The sequence below is a fragment of the Clinocottus analis genome, unplaced genomic scaffold (assembly GCF_023055335.1).
Source record: "Clinocottus analis isolate CAN_PGR_092001 unplaced genomic scaffold, fCliAna1.0.p SCAF_338, whole genome shotgun sequence".
Lineage (NCBI taxonomy): Eukaryota > Metazoa > Chordata > Actinopteri > Perciformes > Cottidae > Clinocottus > Clinocottus analis.
This window is the reverse complement of record NW_027176085.1, coordinates 1-15,935: the sequence shown is the minus strand read 5'-3', so window position 1 is coordinate 15,935 and position 15,935 is coordinate 1. Positions and strand designations below refer to the sequence as shown.

General features: G+C 43.8%; 2 protein-coding genes across 2 annotated transcripts; one reads left to right on the top strand and one right to left on the bottom strand.

The window, feature by feature from the left end:
* Nucleotides 1-45: 45 nt before the first annotated feature.
* LOC137799009 (ATP-binding cassette sub-family G member 8-like) lies at nucleotides 46-1,765 on the top strand (the record flags this gene model as incomplete). Its single annotated transcript, XM_068596074.1, has 5 exons — nucleotides 46-245; nucleotides 676-752; nucleotides 919-1,186; nucleotides 1,303-1,430; nucleotides 1,608-1,765. Coding segments are annotated over 5 exons (811 nt in total), but the record flags the coding sequence as incomplete, so codon positions are not given.
* A 3,536-nt stretch (nucleotides 1,766-5,301) lies between these two features.
* Nucleotides 5,302-15,033, bottom strand: LOC137799008 (leucine-rich PPR motif-containing protein, mitochondrial-like; the record flags this gene model as incomplete). The annotated part of the gene is made up of 8 exons (XM_068596073.1): nucleotides 5,302-5,544; nucleotides 6,993-7,135; nucleotides 8,493-8,577; nucleotides 8,742-8,816; nucleotides 12,582-12,697; nucleotides 12,840-12,967; nucleotides 14,654-14,858; nucleotides 14,945-15,033. Coding segments are annotated over 8 exons (913 nt in total), but the record flags the coding sequence as incomplete, so codon positions are not given.
* Nucleotides 15,034-15,935: the final 902 nt, after the last annotated feature.

The following is a 15,935-nucleotide window of genomic DNA, read 5'->3' as shown; positions in this document are numbered from 1 at the left end:
ATCAACAATTCGTAATCCTCTTTGTGTGTTCATCTCCTCCCTCAGGCGGCACATGTACAATGACTTCAGAGACCTGGTCACCTTGCTGGTTCACGGCCTCGAGGCCCTCCTCATGTCGCTGCTGGTCGGTTGTCTCTACTACGGGGCTGGAGAGACTCGCCTGTCCATCCAGGACACGGTAGCCCTGCTCTACATGATCGGGGCTCTCACCCCATTCGCTGTGGTGCTGGACGTCATCGCTAAATGTGAGTCACGACAGCAGTCTGAGAACTCAGTTATCAGAAGTGCATTGTCACTTGAGATAAACTGTAACAAGACAAACCAGAACTGAGATGCTGAAAGTTCAGAACGGTTCTTAAAAGGCTTAAAGTCATGATAAAGATTTGTGGGCAATAAAGTTGCACGATTTGCTCTCAGATCCTGAGACATTTCATAATCAACTACAGAGATAGCGAGACTGAGTCCACTGAGTCACGTTCAAGATAGAGAGGTCAAGGTGAAGTGACGACTCAAGTGCACTTAAGCCTCCGAGTGGAATATTATTACTTTTGCTATTTGTTGCTGTATTGTGTATCAGCGTGCAGAAAACCGAGGAACAGTTCCAATCCTTAACCTTAAGACGCCCACACACGAGAGGTCATAATGCTCATGGGCCTCACTTCCTGTTCCCTGCAGGTCACACAGAGAGAGCCATGCTCTACCACGAGCTGCAGGACGGCATGTACTCCGTCACCTCCTACTTCTTTGCCAAGGTAAACCCCGGAGACCTCCAGTAGGGGTCAGTCTCGCTCCGTGCTGGAGTCCCTTCGGTACAGTTCTGTGGCGTCTCCATGCAAATACAGCACCCAAAATCAAGGATCCAGAATGTGTGAATTCTGAATTTCTGTAGATTTTACCGGCTGCCTTCTCCCCGTTCAGATCCTGGGGGAGTTACCGGAGCACTGCGTGTTCACCCTGGTGTACGGCCTGCCCATCTATTGGCTGGCCGGTCTCAACGAGGTGCCGAGCCGTTTCCTGCTCAACTTCCTGCTGGTGTGGCTGATGGTTTACTGCAGCCGAGCCATGGCTCTGTTTGTGGCTGCCGCGCTGCCCACCCTGCAGACCTCCGCCTTCATGGGCAACTCCCTCTTCACCGTCTTCTATCTGACCGGAGGCTTCGTCATCAGCTTGGAGAACATGTGGCTTGGTGAGGAGATGGATACATCCCCCCTCCGCCCCCACCTCTCCTTAACATGTGAGGACAGAGAATCAGCTGGCCAGTGTGTGTGGCGTTCACACCCGTGCATGTTCTTGACCTTTCAGTGGCCTCGTGGCTCTCTCACGCCTCCTTCATGCGCTGGGGTTTTGAGGGCATGCTGCAGGTGCAGTTCCGAGGCAACGATTACCCCGTCACCATCAGAAACCTCACCATCCATGTGGACGGCATACACGTGAGTCAGAAACGGACACACAAATACAGAAGCACGACATTCCTTCTGCCCATTTTCCCTCCAAATTATATTATTGAAAACTAAACGAATTGTACATAAATGAACACAACTAATAAAACCAACGTACTGCACGTGGTCCGCCCTCTTATCCTGTAACCCTCTGTGTTTGTCTTTGAGGTGGTGGAAGCCATGAACATGAACCAGTATCCTCTGTACTCGTGCTATCTGGTCCTGCTGGCCGTCTGTCTGGTCTTCATGGCGCTGTATTACTTGTGCCTGAAATTCATCAAACAGAAGTCCAGTCAGGACTGGTGAACACATCTGGACCAGTTTCAACACTCAGACAATCAAACGCTGGCTGGAATCACACAAATGACATCAGAGTCAGGTGTTGTACTTGAGGGAGTGTTGTTGTTGTTGTTGTTGTTTTGTGCAGCAGTGGAAGGAAGTCATTTGGGTTCGAGTTCGACTGGTTCGACACTGAGCCGTGCTTCCCCGCGTCACTTTACTGTTCATGTAAGGATGTTTTATGGTAACTAAAGTGGACGTAAAAGGAAAATATGAGTTTCAAATGTACCATTTCACAGTCATTTCAACATCAGACACTGGACTTAGTGGTAGAAACACATGAAACGACCTCTCTGGCACCTCAGCTGTGCTCTGAAAGTTTAATGTATTAAAAAAAAATCCTTAAAACGCAGAAATTGTTCTCCCTCCTATTTAGTTGAAAGAATCTTTACGTGTGAAATAAGTAGGATTTGGGTAAGAAACCCTCGTTTAGGACAAGCGCGTGTTGCAGTACTGCGGCCTGCTGCTGGGTGGCAGCAGAGCACTGCACTTACGTCAAAGTTGAAAGGATTTTATTTTTTTTCTCTCCTTCTCGTCTCCATCTTTGCAAATGATTAGAGCGCCACTTTGGCAGATATCCATCTGCAGCTTTTGCTTGTTCCATTTTCAATCTTCTTTTTTTCTAAAGCTTTATCTTTTTTTTGTATATGTAAGGTTATTAAGCTTAACAATGTGCAGCCAGTATAAGAAGCACTGGAGAAAGAAAAAAAAAGCCTAGTAGAGATTTAGTAAGTCACACTTGAAAGAAAAAAAAAAGAGCTTGTACTTGTGTCCTCATAGATTGAAGATTATGTAATCTGTGTGTTGTTGTACTGTTGCATCAGCCTGATAAATATTTTACAGACATGGTTCGAGTCCAAATTAGTAAAGTATTAAATCAACTTGCTCCACTTGAGCACGTTTATTTGTGTCCTTATATGCTCGGCTATCCTTTGACCTGGTCATCTAGTAACATGGTGGAGCCACTGAGCCGTTCCATAACAATGCATGCTATTAATAATGTGATTATTTGTATTTTCCGGATTTTATTTCAACACAAATCCCTTAGAAATGGTTCTTCATGTGTAATCATGAAGGGAATATCAAGTGCATGTAGCACCGTAATGATAAGCTGGACATTTCCTCTTGTTTCAAAAGGCAGAAACAAGCTGTGGTTCATGACAAAAGTTCCTGAAGTTCCTTCCCCCCGCGTCTTAATTTGGATCCCAAATAATCTCCGCTGACCCTCTGACGTCAACCAGCACACAATCTTCTCGGGGAAAACCAACCAGCGGGTGTTATCTAAGACCGGTCTCGGTCGGGGTCGAGAGCAGCTTGTGTTGCATGAAACAGGAATATCTGAGGCCGGGAGGAGAGAACATGAAGAGATCAGAGCTGAGACGACGGGGAAGAGGAAGAGAAGCTGGGAGAGTGAGACTGCACAAGACCGTGTTTCATCAAAATCAATGCGAAGTAAAGGAAAAAACTAATTAGCTTCTAAATAACAAATCCATACAACTAATTCTGCATTCACACCAGAAAAGTGACATAATACAGAATACAAGGTAAGTAATTATACATATGAAAAGCTTTGAGGTTCACTATTCTTTCACATCACAATGCACAAAAATATACAGATTCTTTATTGAAGTAAATATAAATTTACAGTTTGTCAACATTATTAACACTAGTTGATGAAATTGACTGTACGTATCGAAGGTATAAGTACTCATTGTGCACCAGAATAGCTCCTATAAGTATCATGGTACTTCATTTAATATTAGGTGAATACTATTACTGAAGTTTAAACATAAAAACAGCATTTTAATGTTGCATATTGTGTTTTTATTAATCTATTTCTATAATTTGGGGTGGTTTGGTCTGTAACTATGCAACCTATATAATAAAACACTCATTCGTTATGTCTGTATCATTTTAATCTGTAAAGTAATGAATACCTTTAGCAGATTAATGAAGTGGAGTAGATAATAATAATAGTAATATTTCCCTCTGACATGACGTGAGGCGTGAAGTAACATAAAATGGAAATACTCAGGTGAAACACCTCATGAAGTACAGTTGTAAGTTACTTTCCATCACTGAGCTGCATGCTAATGTCAACTAATTGGATGGGAAGTGGCGGCGTCTTTTGAATCCAGAATAAAATATTTAATCAAACAGGAACCAAAAAGAGCCCTTTTGTTTTTTTGCCCACCAATTTTTTTTTATTTTTTTTACAAAGTTTCATTTTCAGTGGTTTTCTCAGGTTTAAGTTTGATGTACATTATGTGGATTTATTGTCTTACTGCATAAACAGTGTACTATAAGGATTCATAACTCATTCACAGCCATCATGGAGCTGCATTGGAGTTTGTCTCATGTCTCAGGGCCCCGGCATCGTGCAGCCGGACTCATCCGCAGACCGCCGGTAAAGCCGTCAGCTCCTTTTGTGCTGGACGATATTCGACGCCCTGAAAACAAGGTTAATTGTACCACTAAAATATCTTTTACAGCACACAAATATCAGAATGAATGTTGTACATTCTTACATTGCCATCATCACGGACACTGAATAACAGCACTCATTTTTTTAGCCGAGACAACTTTTCTGACAAAAGAAAGAGAGAAGAGAGAAAGGAGGAAAACATTTGGATTTGGAAAGAGGTCGGATTAGAGCAGGATGAATCTTTATGCCTCAGCTGTCGTCGGGGCTTTGGGGCTCTCTCTTTTAGCTTGTCTGCATGAAACTAAAAGGATTAAAACGTTTAGAATCAAACGTATACAAAACAAACAGCAATACACGCTCCTATGCCATATAGTGTGGCTCTAAGGTGTGTGTGTGTGTGTGTGTGTGTGTGTGTGTGTCTTGCCTCTTTCCAAAAGGTGAGCTACAGTGGAGCCCTCCTGGGTCCGTCTAATGGTCTCCACTCTCCAACCAGGTTGTCTCGTTTCATCTTTAAATCCCCATTAATACACAAATTAGAGATTTGTAGCACACTCCCCGAACGCACACTTTCGCACTCTGCGTCGGTTCCTGACTAATTAATCGCTGTTTTGATCCCGGAAAAGTGTCGAGGCGGCTGTTTTTGGAGGGGAGAAGGTGAGAGCTTTTCTAAAGATTACATCGGCTTCTTACATTTTATGTTTGATTATTATGCGTATGTACTAATTAAAGCTGGTAAATAGCTTTGTTCACGAGAAGGAAATACAGAAGGTGTATACAAGGACTTATTAAATCCTGTACTACGATTTTTATGACATACTATATACTATGACTGTTACTTATGACATTTTATAACATTTGATGAATGTTTTTGTTCCTTTTTCTAAGATGCTTTACTATGACTTTTTAAAAATATGATATATTGATTACTTTTGCTGATATACCATATTATTACTTATATATGACCTTTTTTTATAGTTAGTATCTGCTGCCCTGAAGAACAGCTTTATTTAATCACCAAATGTATTTTAAACCACACAAACTCAAGCTCAGAATGTGACATTTATTAGCATAAATACTTCTGTACATTCTCCACATCATCATCATCATCATCAATATCATCAAGAGCCCAGTGGACAGAGTATATTATCTAACAGTTATAACACAATACTCAATATTTTAGCTCAGACACTTATAAAAAAAAAGAAGAAAGGGAGATAGAACACAAAAGTTTGGATTTGGGAGAAGGTCAGAGGAGACAAGGATGAATCTTTAGGAGTCAGCGGTCGTCTCGTCTTTGGCTGTTTGCTCCTTCAGCTTGTCTGCATAAAACTTAAAGGACTCCTGGAAAGAGAAAGAAAGACAATTTAGCAAAGTGTATTTGATCTTTTCATGACACACTACTGCTGAACGGTTTTGGACTTTCGATAACAAACACTATGAACTTTTATCAAATATAAGAGCATGATTTTCATTTTTTTTTTTTACATACCATGTCTGTTCATGAGTGACTGTATGTGTACTTCTTTATGGCATACACACTACACAACACATCACTGCCATCACTGGACAGCATTGTGATAATAATTAAGAGAGTGGTTTCATATGAAGTTAGATTATATTCAGAATGAATAAAATCTGTGCTCATCATCCATCAAGGGGTTTGATGATTGTTGAAATAATACAAATAATCAAATTGAAATAAAAACTGTAAGGGCATTACACATTTACATTGTTTTCCCCTCACGATTTCATGAATGCGACACGTTCTCTTAAACTACTTGAGAACAAAATGTAGATTGTTCTGCTGTCGTCACGGTGGAGGAAACTCTAGATGGAGAGAAGTGAGAACAACGAGGACGGGTGGGTTTCTACCCGAGATGTGTTCACAGAAACGTCTGAACTCCACGACTGTTCACCTTTCCCTCTCCTTGCAACTCCTCTCGCTCTCTCTTAGTTATGAAACCCAACAATCACTTAACTATCCTGACATGCAGTGAATAATGCAGCAGCTTCTCTGCCTTCATCCCCTCTTCCTCCTTCTATCTTTGTACTGCAGGTGAGTGATGTGAAGGTAAGAGGTGGGCTTCATTCTACACCTGCCTCCAGGGGACAGTGCATTAAAGTACTGGGCCTGAGAGGACTGTGTGTGTGTGTGTGTGTGTGTGTGTGTGTGTCCTCTGCCAAAAATAGAGCTACATCAAGTTACAAAATGTGCAATGTGCAGAAATGCTCAAAAACACTCGGCGCCTGAAACAGAGAGCGGCTATTGCAGTGACACCGTCTCGGTTACACAATACATGTACTGACCCAGCCACACACACACACACACACACAGTAACAAACGCAGGAGGCTCGCTGCAGGCCTGAGCGGGCAGACGGCTCCGTCACATCACTGCGGCACTCTCAGACCACGGCACACGCACAATGGCGCGCGTTAGGCTGCCAGTCGGACAACTGCCAGCACCAGTTTAGGAACTGGGACGGTGGGCTGCGTTTGTGTCTGAACACGCTTCTGTTCATAAGATGTTGGTCATGTTTGTATCAATATGGACAGGTGTGTTTGGGTCTACATATGCTGAATCCACCGTGACATTTTACCTGAACTTTTTTTTTCCAATAGATTAACGGATATTGAAGTTATTGGTATAGTGTGAAGAGTTTTACGTCATCTGTGATGACGGATTATTGCACTGAATATCTGTTTATTGGCCATATTGTAACCTTGTGTGTGTGTGTGTGTGTGTGTGTGTGTGTGTGTGTGTGTGTGTGTGTGTGTGTGTGAGACTCACAGGTGGCTCAGTGAAGGGTAGAGTCTCTCCTGCACTACGGTAAAGCCCGGCAAGTCGTTTGAGTGACAGCTCGTCCATGACAATCCCCTCCTCCTGCATCTGCTCGTACAGAGCCTTGGCTGACGGTATGTCCTCATCCAGAACTGCAAGACGGGAGGGCGAGGACAGAAAAAGTCAGTGAATGAGGCAAAAAACTAAACACTTGGTCCATCATCAAATAATCGGAGCCAATAACTGAAATCCATACTGTCCAATGTGTGCTCGCATGCTTTTAGCAGAATGATACACGACTAAACAGCTGCTGATTGTGCATGTTAAGCAAAGCAGCAGGTGGAAAAGAAGAATGTGTGTAGACTGTTGTGGAGTAATGATTGAACAGAATAGAATATTAAAAAAAAGCAAAATGAAACTTTGAGTTTCACTGTTTTCAAAGACCATTGACCTATAGTGAATAAGACTATTTCAATCAATTATAATAATTATAAAATCTGAGTCAGTTACAACCCAAAATGGTTGAAATGATGTTCTGTTAACGTGAAACCTTGTGTGTGTGTGTGTGTGTGTGTGTGTGTGTGTGTGTGTGTGTGTGGCGGGCAGTAGATTTTGTAGCTATGGCTGATGTTTAACAGCTGATCGCAGCTAATAGGGAAAATAATTATATTACATGTAGTGTATTTGTGAAAAACAATTATATTATAAAATAGCTCTAACTTTTAATAATAAAAATGTAAACTTTGTGATTCTGTTTAGGCCAGCAGAGAAGACTTAGCAGGCCCTGACGGCCCGCCACTGGTGTGCGGTTCTGTCTATTCAAAGAGACAAAAGTGGAAAGTAAGTTCACTACAAAAAAAAAAAAGATTATACAAGAAATACAAGAGGAGAAAAAAAACCTCCCTCTAAAAGACAAAAAAAGGGTTGAGCGGAGCGTAGCTAAATGTGTCCCCAATGGCTGCCATGACCGACCAGCTAGCTGATGCTAATTAAATAGTCATGTCTACTCATCTCTGGTGTGACAAGGAACGTAAGAGGGGAGACGGGAGGGTGCGAAGGTGAAGTGAAGGGGAGGACAAGAGGAGAGGATAGCGGCAAAATAAATGATGGGAGGAAGAAAAAAAAGAAGAAAGACAAGAGTAAAGAGGGAGAAAGGGCAAGAAAAAGAAAAAAAGTTGAGTGGTGGACTGTGTTGCGATTAGCACGCTAGGCTAGCCAGCACAGCTAACTCATTAAAGGACATGTGTTCTTCTAACCCCTGAATGTCTGCCGACACACACGCACACGCGCACACACACACACACACACACACACACACACACACACACACACACACACACACACACACACACACACACACACACACACACACACACACACACACACACACACACACACACACACACACACACACACACACACACACACACACACACACACACACACACACACCCAGGCCTAATGCATTGTTAATGTGTCCAGACGTGTGTGTGTGTGTGTGTGTCTTACCATAGCATTTCATCAGGTACGGGTACAGCACGTCTTTCTCAGTGAAGTCTGGAATCAGGCTCAGCAGGGCCTTGATCTTGCCCACCTGTGCACGCAAACAATCATTTATACACACAAAAACATTGTTGATCAACTTGGATTGGGTCAGTACAACGCTGTCATTGCCAACAGAAATCACGGAAACAAGTACACAAATGATGCTTTAATAATGTAGATCCTAAAGAGATGAGTCCTCATGTGTGATTTTACCTGTCCGGGTTGCCGAGCATTCTGAGCTAAGTAGGAGACCAGCACTTCCTTCTGTTCAGCCACAGCGTTACAGCGCTACGGCAAGACGAGAGGGACAAAAGAAAGGAGATATAACACAAGATCATCTTGAAGATATTCACACTCTCCAACCTGTGATCGTCAAATACAAACTGGGCATTTATTTGAATGCATGTGTGTTTATGCACACACACACACACACACACACACACACACACACACACACACACACACACACACACACACACACACACACACACTGAGGTGAGAGGGTAATTGTGGATTTAATAACTATTCGTTTCTTAATGAATTTAATGAATTTCACGTCAGCGAGCATACTTATGTTCTCTTGGTCACATCCGGACATCTCCTGGATCCCTTTTCTTCATATGTGTATACTAGTGGCGGGCCGTCACACTCCGGTACTTTAGGTGGCGCTATATGCACCTCGTCAAGTTGGTTGTGCTACTTTAACTTGTAGAAGAAATAGATACTAAGATATATAACTAAAAAGCTATTTTGGATTTGTCATTAAAGAAAATCAGAAAGACTTCTGGGGAGGAACCTGTGCTTGATGATGAAGACATGTCATGCAAGGATACATACAATATATGGTGTGTGTGTGTGTGTGTGTGTGACATGCATTAACGTTGCGGCGCTCTGAGTGAGTCAGTTTATTCTCCCGGCTGAGCAGCGCTGAGGTCCGATTGCGAGCCAGTCGTACACTAACGCGTTTCACTTCTTCTGCACCTCGTACAGAATTTAAGGCGAGTGGCCTGTAAGGCTTTTAACAGGATGACACACACACACACACACACACACACACACACACACACACACACACACACACACACACACACACACACACACACACACACACACACACACACACACACACACACACACACACACACACACACACACACACACACACACACACGGAGCAAGTTGCCTTCTTTCTGAATCACTAAGCAGCAGAATGGCTTGAGTACAATCAGACAATTAGACCAGCACTGTTCCACTTCGCTCCACTTCGCTCCGTGCTCTCACTCACTCTCTCCTCTGTTATCCCCCCGCCCTCCTCCCCTCGCTACACAGACCTCTCCCAAAGGTGCCGCCACAACCAACTAGGCCTCCCGTCTCCCCTGCTCCTCACACATACTGCCTAAAAGCTCTGGACACCCAGGGAATGCCTCCTTTTCCTCAATGACCTCCTCCCATCCCAACACGTACAAGCAGTTGCGGACGAGTTGGTGGAGCTGCTGCCTCACTGCTTCCCCCCGTCACCGCTTCACTTCTTAATGACGAGCTTCATCCCTCTCGCTCTCCTCCCCGCTCCCCTCGCGTCCTTCTCTCCCGATAGCCTCGTCATCATTATTGACTGCTTGCCTACTTAAAAGCTTTTTCGGAGTTTTGATCCCACTTATGACCCTGGGAGAAGAGGAGTCAGGAAGGAGGAAACGATGAGGAAACTGAAAGGAGCGCTCCAGTTCAGCCCGGGTCACATCAGAGGAGTCTGAACGTACAAACTTTACACAGGACAAACGGTAGAACGCGCTTTAGAGCAGCGGGATGTCTTTGTAGTTTTACTATCCGACACCATGAGCCTTCGTTTTGTTTTCTCGTCACACGTTTTGCATTTAGTATTTAAATGTTCCGGGTTTAAGAGGCGCGCATCCCGACTGCTGGTACGCATCAGCAGGAGATCATCCGACTAACTCGGACCGGTTTTAAAAGCAGGTTGCCCTTTGCTGCTGCCTTCTTATGTTGTGTTCATCACTTTTTGGTTTCTATCAATGTTCACACTTTCGTTTTATTTACTTTAATCTTTTAAAGTTTGAATCTGACGGTTTACATCTGTAATGTCTGTAGAGCACTTTGAACTGTGTCTCTGCTGTGAGGTGCGGGACATACGAGGAGGAATTGTAAACCTTCATGTTAAGTTGGCCTGCAAAGCCTCCACGGGACGGACATCAATTAAAAAAGTTCATCCCACTTCTTCCTTCCTGGTCTTCTGATATGAAACCTGATAACAGACTTTTAAATTGTTCTTCCATCTTGAGCTCCTAACTCACAAAGTGAGATGGTGGAATAAAAAAAAACAAAAAACAAGCCAAGATGCATATCAAGCAAGACGCATATTATAGCTTTAAAATAATGTAATCCATAGTTTGTGTTTAAATAGTGATGACGCCGAGAGTAGGAAGTAATGTATCTGTTCATTAACATTCATGCCAGTCAGACATCCCCGTTTAAAGATTGAGAGGGATAATCATTGGAGATGTCACGGAGGAATGACGGGCGGAGCAGACGCATGTCTCATCCATGTTGGAGTGCGGCGACAGCGTTTCTTTATTTATCTGTGACTTCTTTACTTGGTAAATATAAGATAAGAAAGCAAAGCCGGGCCTTTCTTACCGACAAAGTGCTGCATGTGTGCACTTTCGACACTTTTCTTTCCCCCAAATCTCATGTGGTTTTTTAAGAATGACTTCAATTTGGATTCACTGACATTTGATTGCGCGCATATTCAATGAACTATTCCGATTTGGTTGTATTGATAGATTAAACAAACGGTACTTTGACCCAGTTTGCTACAACATTTCAATTTCTGTGAATTGAAGATAAATTTGGTACATCCAAAAACTCACAACAAATGTATGTCAGGGTGAAATGTGAGCAGCTAAGGTAGTGTGACAAGAACACAGATTCCTTTCGTTCATGATTAAAAAGTGATGACGTGTGGTATGTGAGGGTAAGTAATATATCTGTGTTCATTAGTGCCACACATGCAACTGAATGACTGAGCGGGGCGATCACTCAGCAAGTCAGAGAGAAATAATGGCTGAGGGAGAGAGAAAGAGAGAGAGAGAGAAGTGTCTCCATCCTAATTTTTGTGTCTTTCTCCCGAGTTTCTTGATCTCTTTTTGCTTCTTCGTCATCTGCGTCCTTCCTCTCGTCTCTCTCACCCATCCAGCCCATTCATATTCATGTCCCCCGGCTCAATGCAAAGTCATCGAGCTGTAATGTATGAACTGTGTTAAATAAGTGAGGTGGTAGGAGGCCAATTTCAGACCACCAGACTCATTGGTGGAATGTGGGGAAGCACTTCCTGACATAAATGGGAGGCCGGATGAATAAGTCAACGTCTCCATCATCGCTCGGGTCCGACAACTGGACGAATGCATCACCAGTTCCCTTGTTGATAGCTCTGTTTTTTTTCCAGATTTTAATGACTTTGATGTAGGAATTTAAAATGCAGTCAAGAGTGAGACACTCAAATAGAGAAGTGTGCACGGGGACAAAATGCTCCAGATGATAGAAAATGTAGTTTAAGTGGTAAAAATTAAAAAAAAACAAAACATTTCAGTCAGAGAGCTTTCCTCATAATGTGCAGCTTGAACCTAAATAAAGAGCCGTAGCGGCACATGGCCATCTGAAACTGAACATTACACTCAACTGCATGCTTCACTAAAGCAGATTGTTGTATTTTGGCAACAATTAAATATGCTGGTTCATTCAGAGGCGACCCTCCTCTCCTCTTTGCACAAAGACCAAATGGAGAGGAATAAATAAATGCGAGTGTGATGACGAACAGTCTGACCTGAAAAACATGGATTTCTTCACATCACGTTTTAAATAGTGATGAGGAGAAGTGAGCGGCAACAGCAAGTAATCCATCTTCATGCATTTGCATGAACGCCGGTCAATTTCCCTCCAGAATTAATAGAAGTGCACCTCAACTCGGCCTCTGTGGACCACAACCACATACATCTGAAAGCACACACACACACACACACACACACACACAGTCGTACTCACAGCCAGCAGGAATTTGGCGTCCTCGACTTTGCCCATATCCAGCAGCTGGAGGAAGAGGTCTGAAGCTGGTCTGTAGCAGGCAAAATGGTTGGCCAGCCGCTCTGCCATCGCGCTCACTGCAACACGGCATGAACACTTCAGTCAACGGTAGAGCGCTTCATGATGCCTTTTCTCTTTTAGGACTGGATTGCATTTCTCAGTTTGTGGTTTTATATTTAGTATTTCTATATACGTGTGCGCATTAAGTGTGTTTCTTACACTTGTCCAAAGCCTTGTCATTGTCAGCTTCCAAGACCTTCCTGAAGACGAAGGACATACTGGGCATTTTGTCGTTTGCACTCGTATACACCGCCTCCAACAACTCCACTGCTGACTCCATGTCGCCACTGAGGAGTGAGGATAAGGATTTAGTTTATTAGAGTAGATCGGACCACATGTACATGTTTAATATTCAAACAGATATAATGACAACTAGAGAATAAACTCTTTCCTGTGAAAAGAGTAAGAAGCCAAAATGGTATTCTATAAAACATTTTTGTCATCCAAAGCCCACGCATGGCAACTATTTAGGTTACGGAAAGATTGTATTACGATTAAAAGGAAGGTGAACACGTTTCTCTGATGATGATGATGATGATGATGATGATGATGATGGTGGTGATGATGATGACACACATGCTGAATGCTTATGGATTTAAATTGTGAGGTACAACGATGTCCATTTTGGCCGAGACGCTTGGAGTAAAACTCCCATTAAGTGCAGACCAACTCTTTCTCCCTCTCACACACACACACACACACACACACACACACACACGCATACACACTCTTTTCTGCTGAGGTCGCCTCAACAAAACAAAGCCTGCACACCAAAGCGCTACAAATCTAAAACAACTCAATCTGGCAACCCCACCTCGCTGCTAACACTTTACGCTCCCCGCTCCCTCCCCACCGTCAGCAGTCGTGATGAATATTTAACACACAGGGTGTGTGTGCGTCTCCGTGTTTGTATATGTGAGAGCGTCCGGCGGTGGGGGAACATATCTACGCTGATTGTTGCGACTGGGACCGTCTGAATAATTCAGCGGGGGGCCCCTCTAAATGTGGCGCTCCGCTTTCCGGGCCCGCTCGCTCTTCCGCCCCGGCTCTTAACCAGTCAGCTTGACTCAGAGACGGCGGGACGCGCGTGTCAGAGCCGCTCAACAGCGCGGCTCCTGGAGGTCAGGGTTCAAGCTGACAGGCCCCGGCGCCCGCGATGGCCAATCGGGCGTGAGACCCGTCTCGCCCGTGCCTCACTTCCTGCTGTCCCTCCGAGACGGCACGGCGACGGTGCCACCTCGAGCTGGGGGACGGCGCTAATGCGGCAAGTGGCGCGATGAAAGTTTGATGCACAATGCGCTTTTGTGTATTTGTTCTCTGTTGTTTGAGAAGCGACAAAGCAGAAGTGGAGGATGGGCGTTTTCGTGACATTAAAAGAGGAAGCCATGAATAATCCTATTACGCCCGTGTTTCCTATTTGTATTTGACGCCCCGCTCGCCCCGCTGTGAGCTTTCACTTTAAGAGCGTGTCGACATGAGTCTCGTCACACTCTGCCGCCGCTGCATTAAACTGTTTGTCACTGCGTGCCGCTCGGTAATATCCAGAGGTTACAAAATAGTAGAAAAGACTTCACACCGGATTGCAAATTGCGTCCGATTTTGAAATTACAATGTTTTGCTCGTGCAACATGCAGCTCTGCCCGTCTAAAGAGAATTGTTTTTCAGTTTGGTGTGCACACTCAATTCGACTCTACGTACAGTATTAAGGCGACGCGAGGGCCGCTTTCTCGAAACGCCAGATTTAGCGGAAACATCCTGAAAGTCGCTTGTGTCTCGATGCGACTCGCACGCGATACTGATCGTGAACTGAACCACCTTTGTGTAGACCTTTAAGGGAGCGTTGGCTCTTTTAAAATGACGCTGGAGCTTCAGTTCTAGCTTAGCGTACGGAAATAAGAGAATCGCAACAGTCAGAAATGCACAGACAAAAAAAAAAACAAGGTCAATGTTGTGATTGCCATCGATGCGCTTACTTCTTGATGTGTGCGAGGGCCTTGTTGTTGGCGAACACCATGCTGGACAGCTTGAGGGTCTTGCTGAAGTCGGTGATCAGAGACTCCACTTCCTGGATGCCCGCCACGTCGCCATGGCTACCCAGGGCCTGAACCAGTCTGGTGATGGCGAGCTGCGAGGGCACCTTGTTCTCCTGCAACATCGACTTGATTTTCTCCAGAGCCTCTGTGGGAGCGGGAACAAGGCGAGAGTGTGAGAGTGTGTGTGTGTGTGTGTGTGTGTTTGTGTACCTGTGTGTGTCTCTTTCTCACCTTTCATCTGGCCTTTCTTGCTGTGTGTGACGATGATCAGATTGCAGGCAATTTCACTCAGTGTGAAGCCGGGCAAACGAGACACAGCACTGAGAGAGACACAAACATGCTCCTGGTTAAGTGTCCACGTTCAACAAAACACTTCTCATTTGAGACGATCTGTTGAGCAAAACTTTCTCTCGACAGTTTTTAAGCTTATGTTCCTATGACAGAATATAGACGATGATTGCGCAACAGTAACATTTATACTAAGCTTTTGACCTAATTCAATATGGTAATTTACTGACTTTGAATTAAAGTGTGATGGAAAATGAAATTGAGGCATCATACTACAGTTATCTTCTCTAAAATAAAAATATCAAGCACATACTAACCCACATTTCTCAATAAAATCTGATTATTTGCGCTGAAGTTTTAAATTAAAATGAAAAAAAAAAAAAAAAATCTACAGTCACACACAAAATCAAAACACAACATTGTGGTTATTTCATATGAAAAATATATTGTAATATATATTGTTATGGAGATATGAAATGAATCAGCTGTACTTTGTGTTTAGTGGCAACTAGCGACCGCTAGGATGCTAAAACGATGAACGGCAGCGTTGTCCATGTGAGTGGCGTCAGCGTGGCGTTCGGCTCAGAGCTGCAGTGGCTGTAGACTCACATGTGGTGTTACCGTGTGAAATGTAATCCCATGTTAGATTGACCTTTACTATAGTATGATTCAAAAAAAGAAAATCCATATAACGTGTTGGGTGAAAACCGCGGATACTATTCTCTCCCGCAAATATCTCTGGCTTCTTAGTCTTTGAGCACAGGGGTCATCCTCAGGCATCACATTCAGAAACTCATTAGACTTCACACAGACAGAGAGGATGAACACATGAGCTGAAAGACAGAAGACGGACACAACAATGGGAACAAACGTGATTGACAGCCCGTCTGAGCCGCTTGTAAAGCGCTTGCTGTAAACCAGAAAATAATACAGA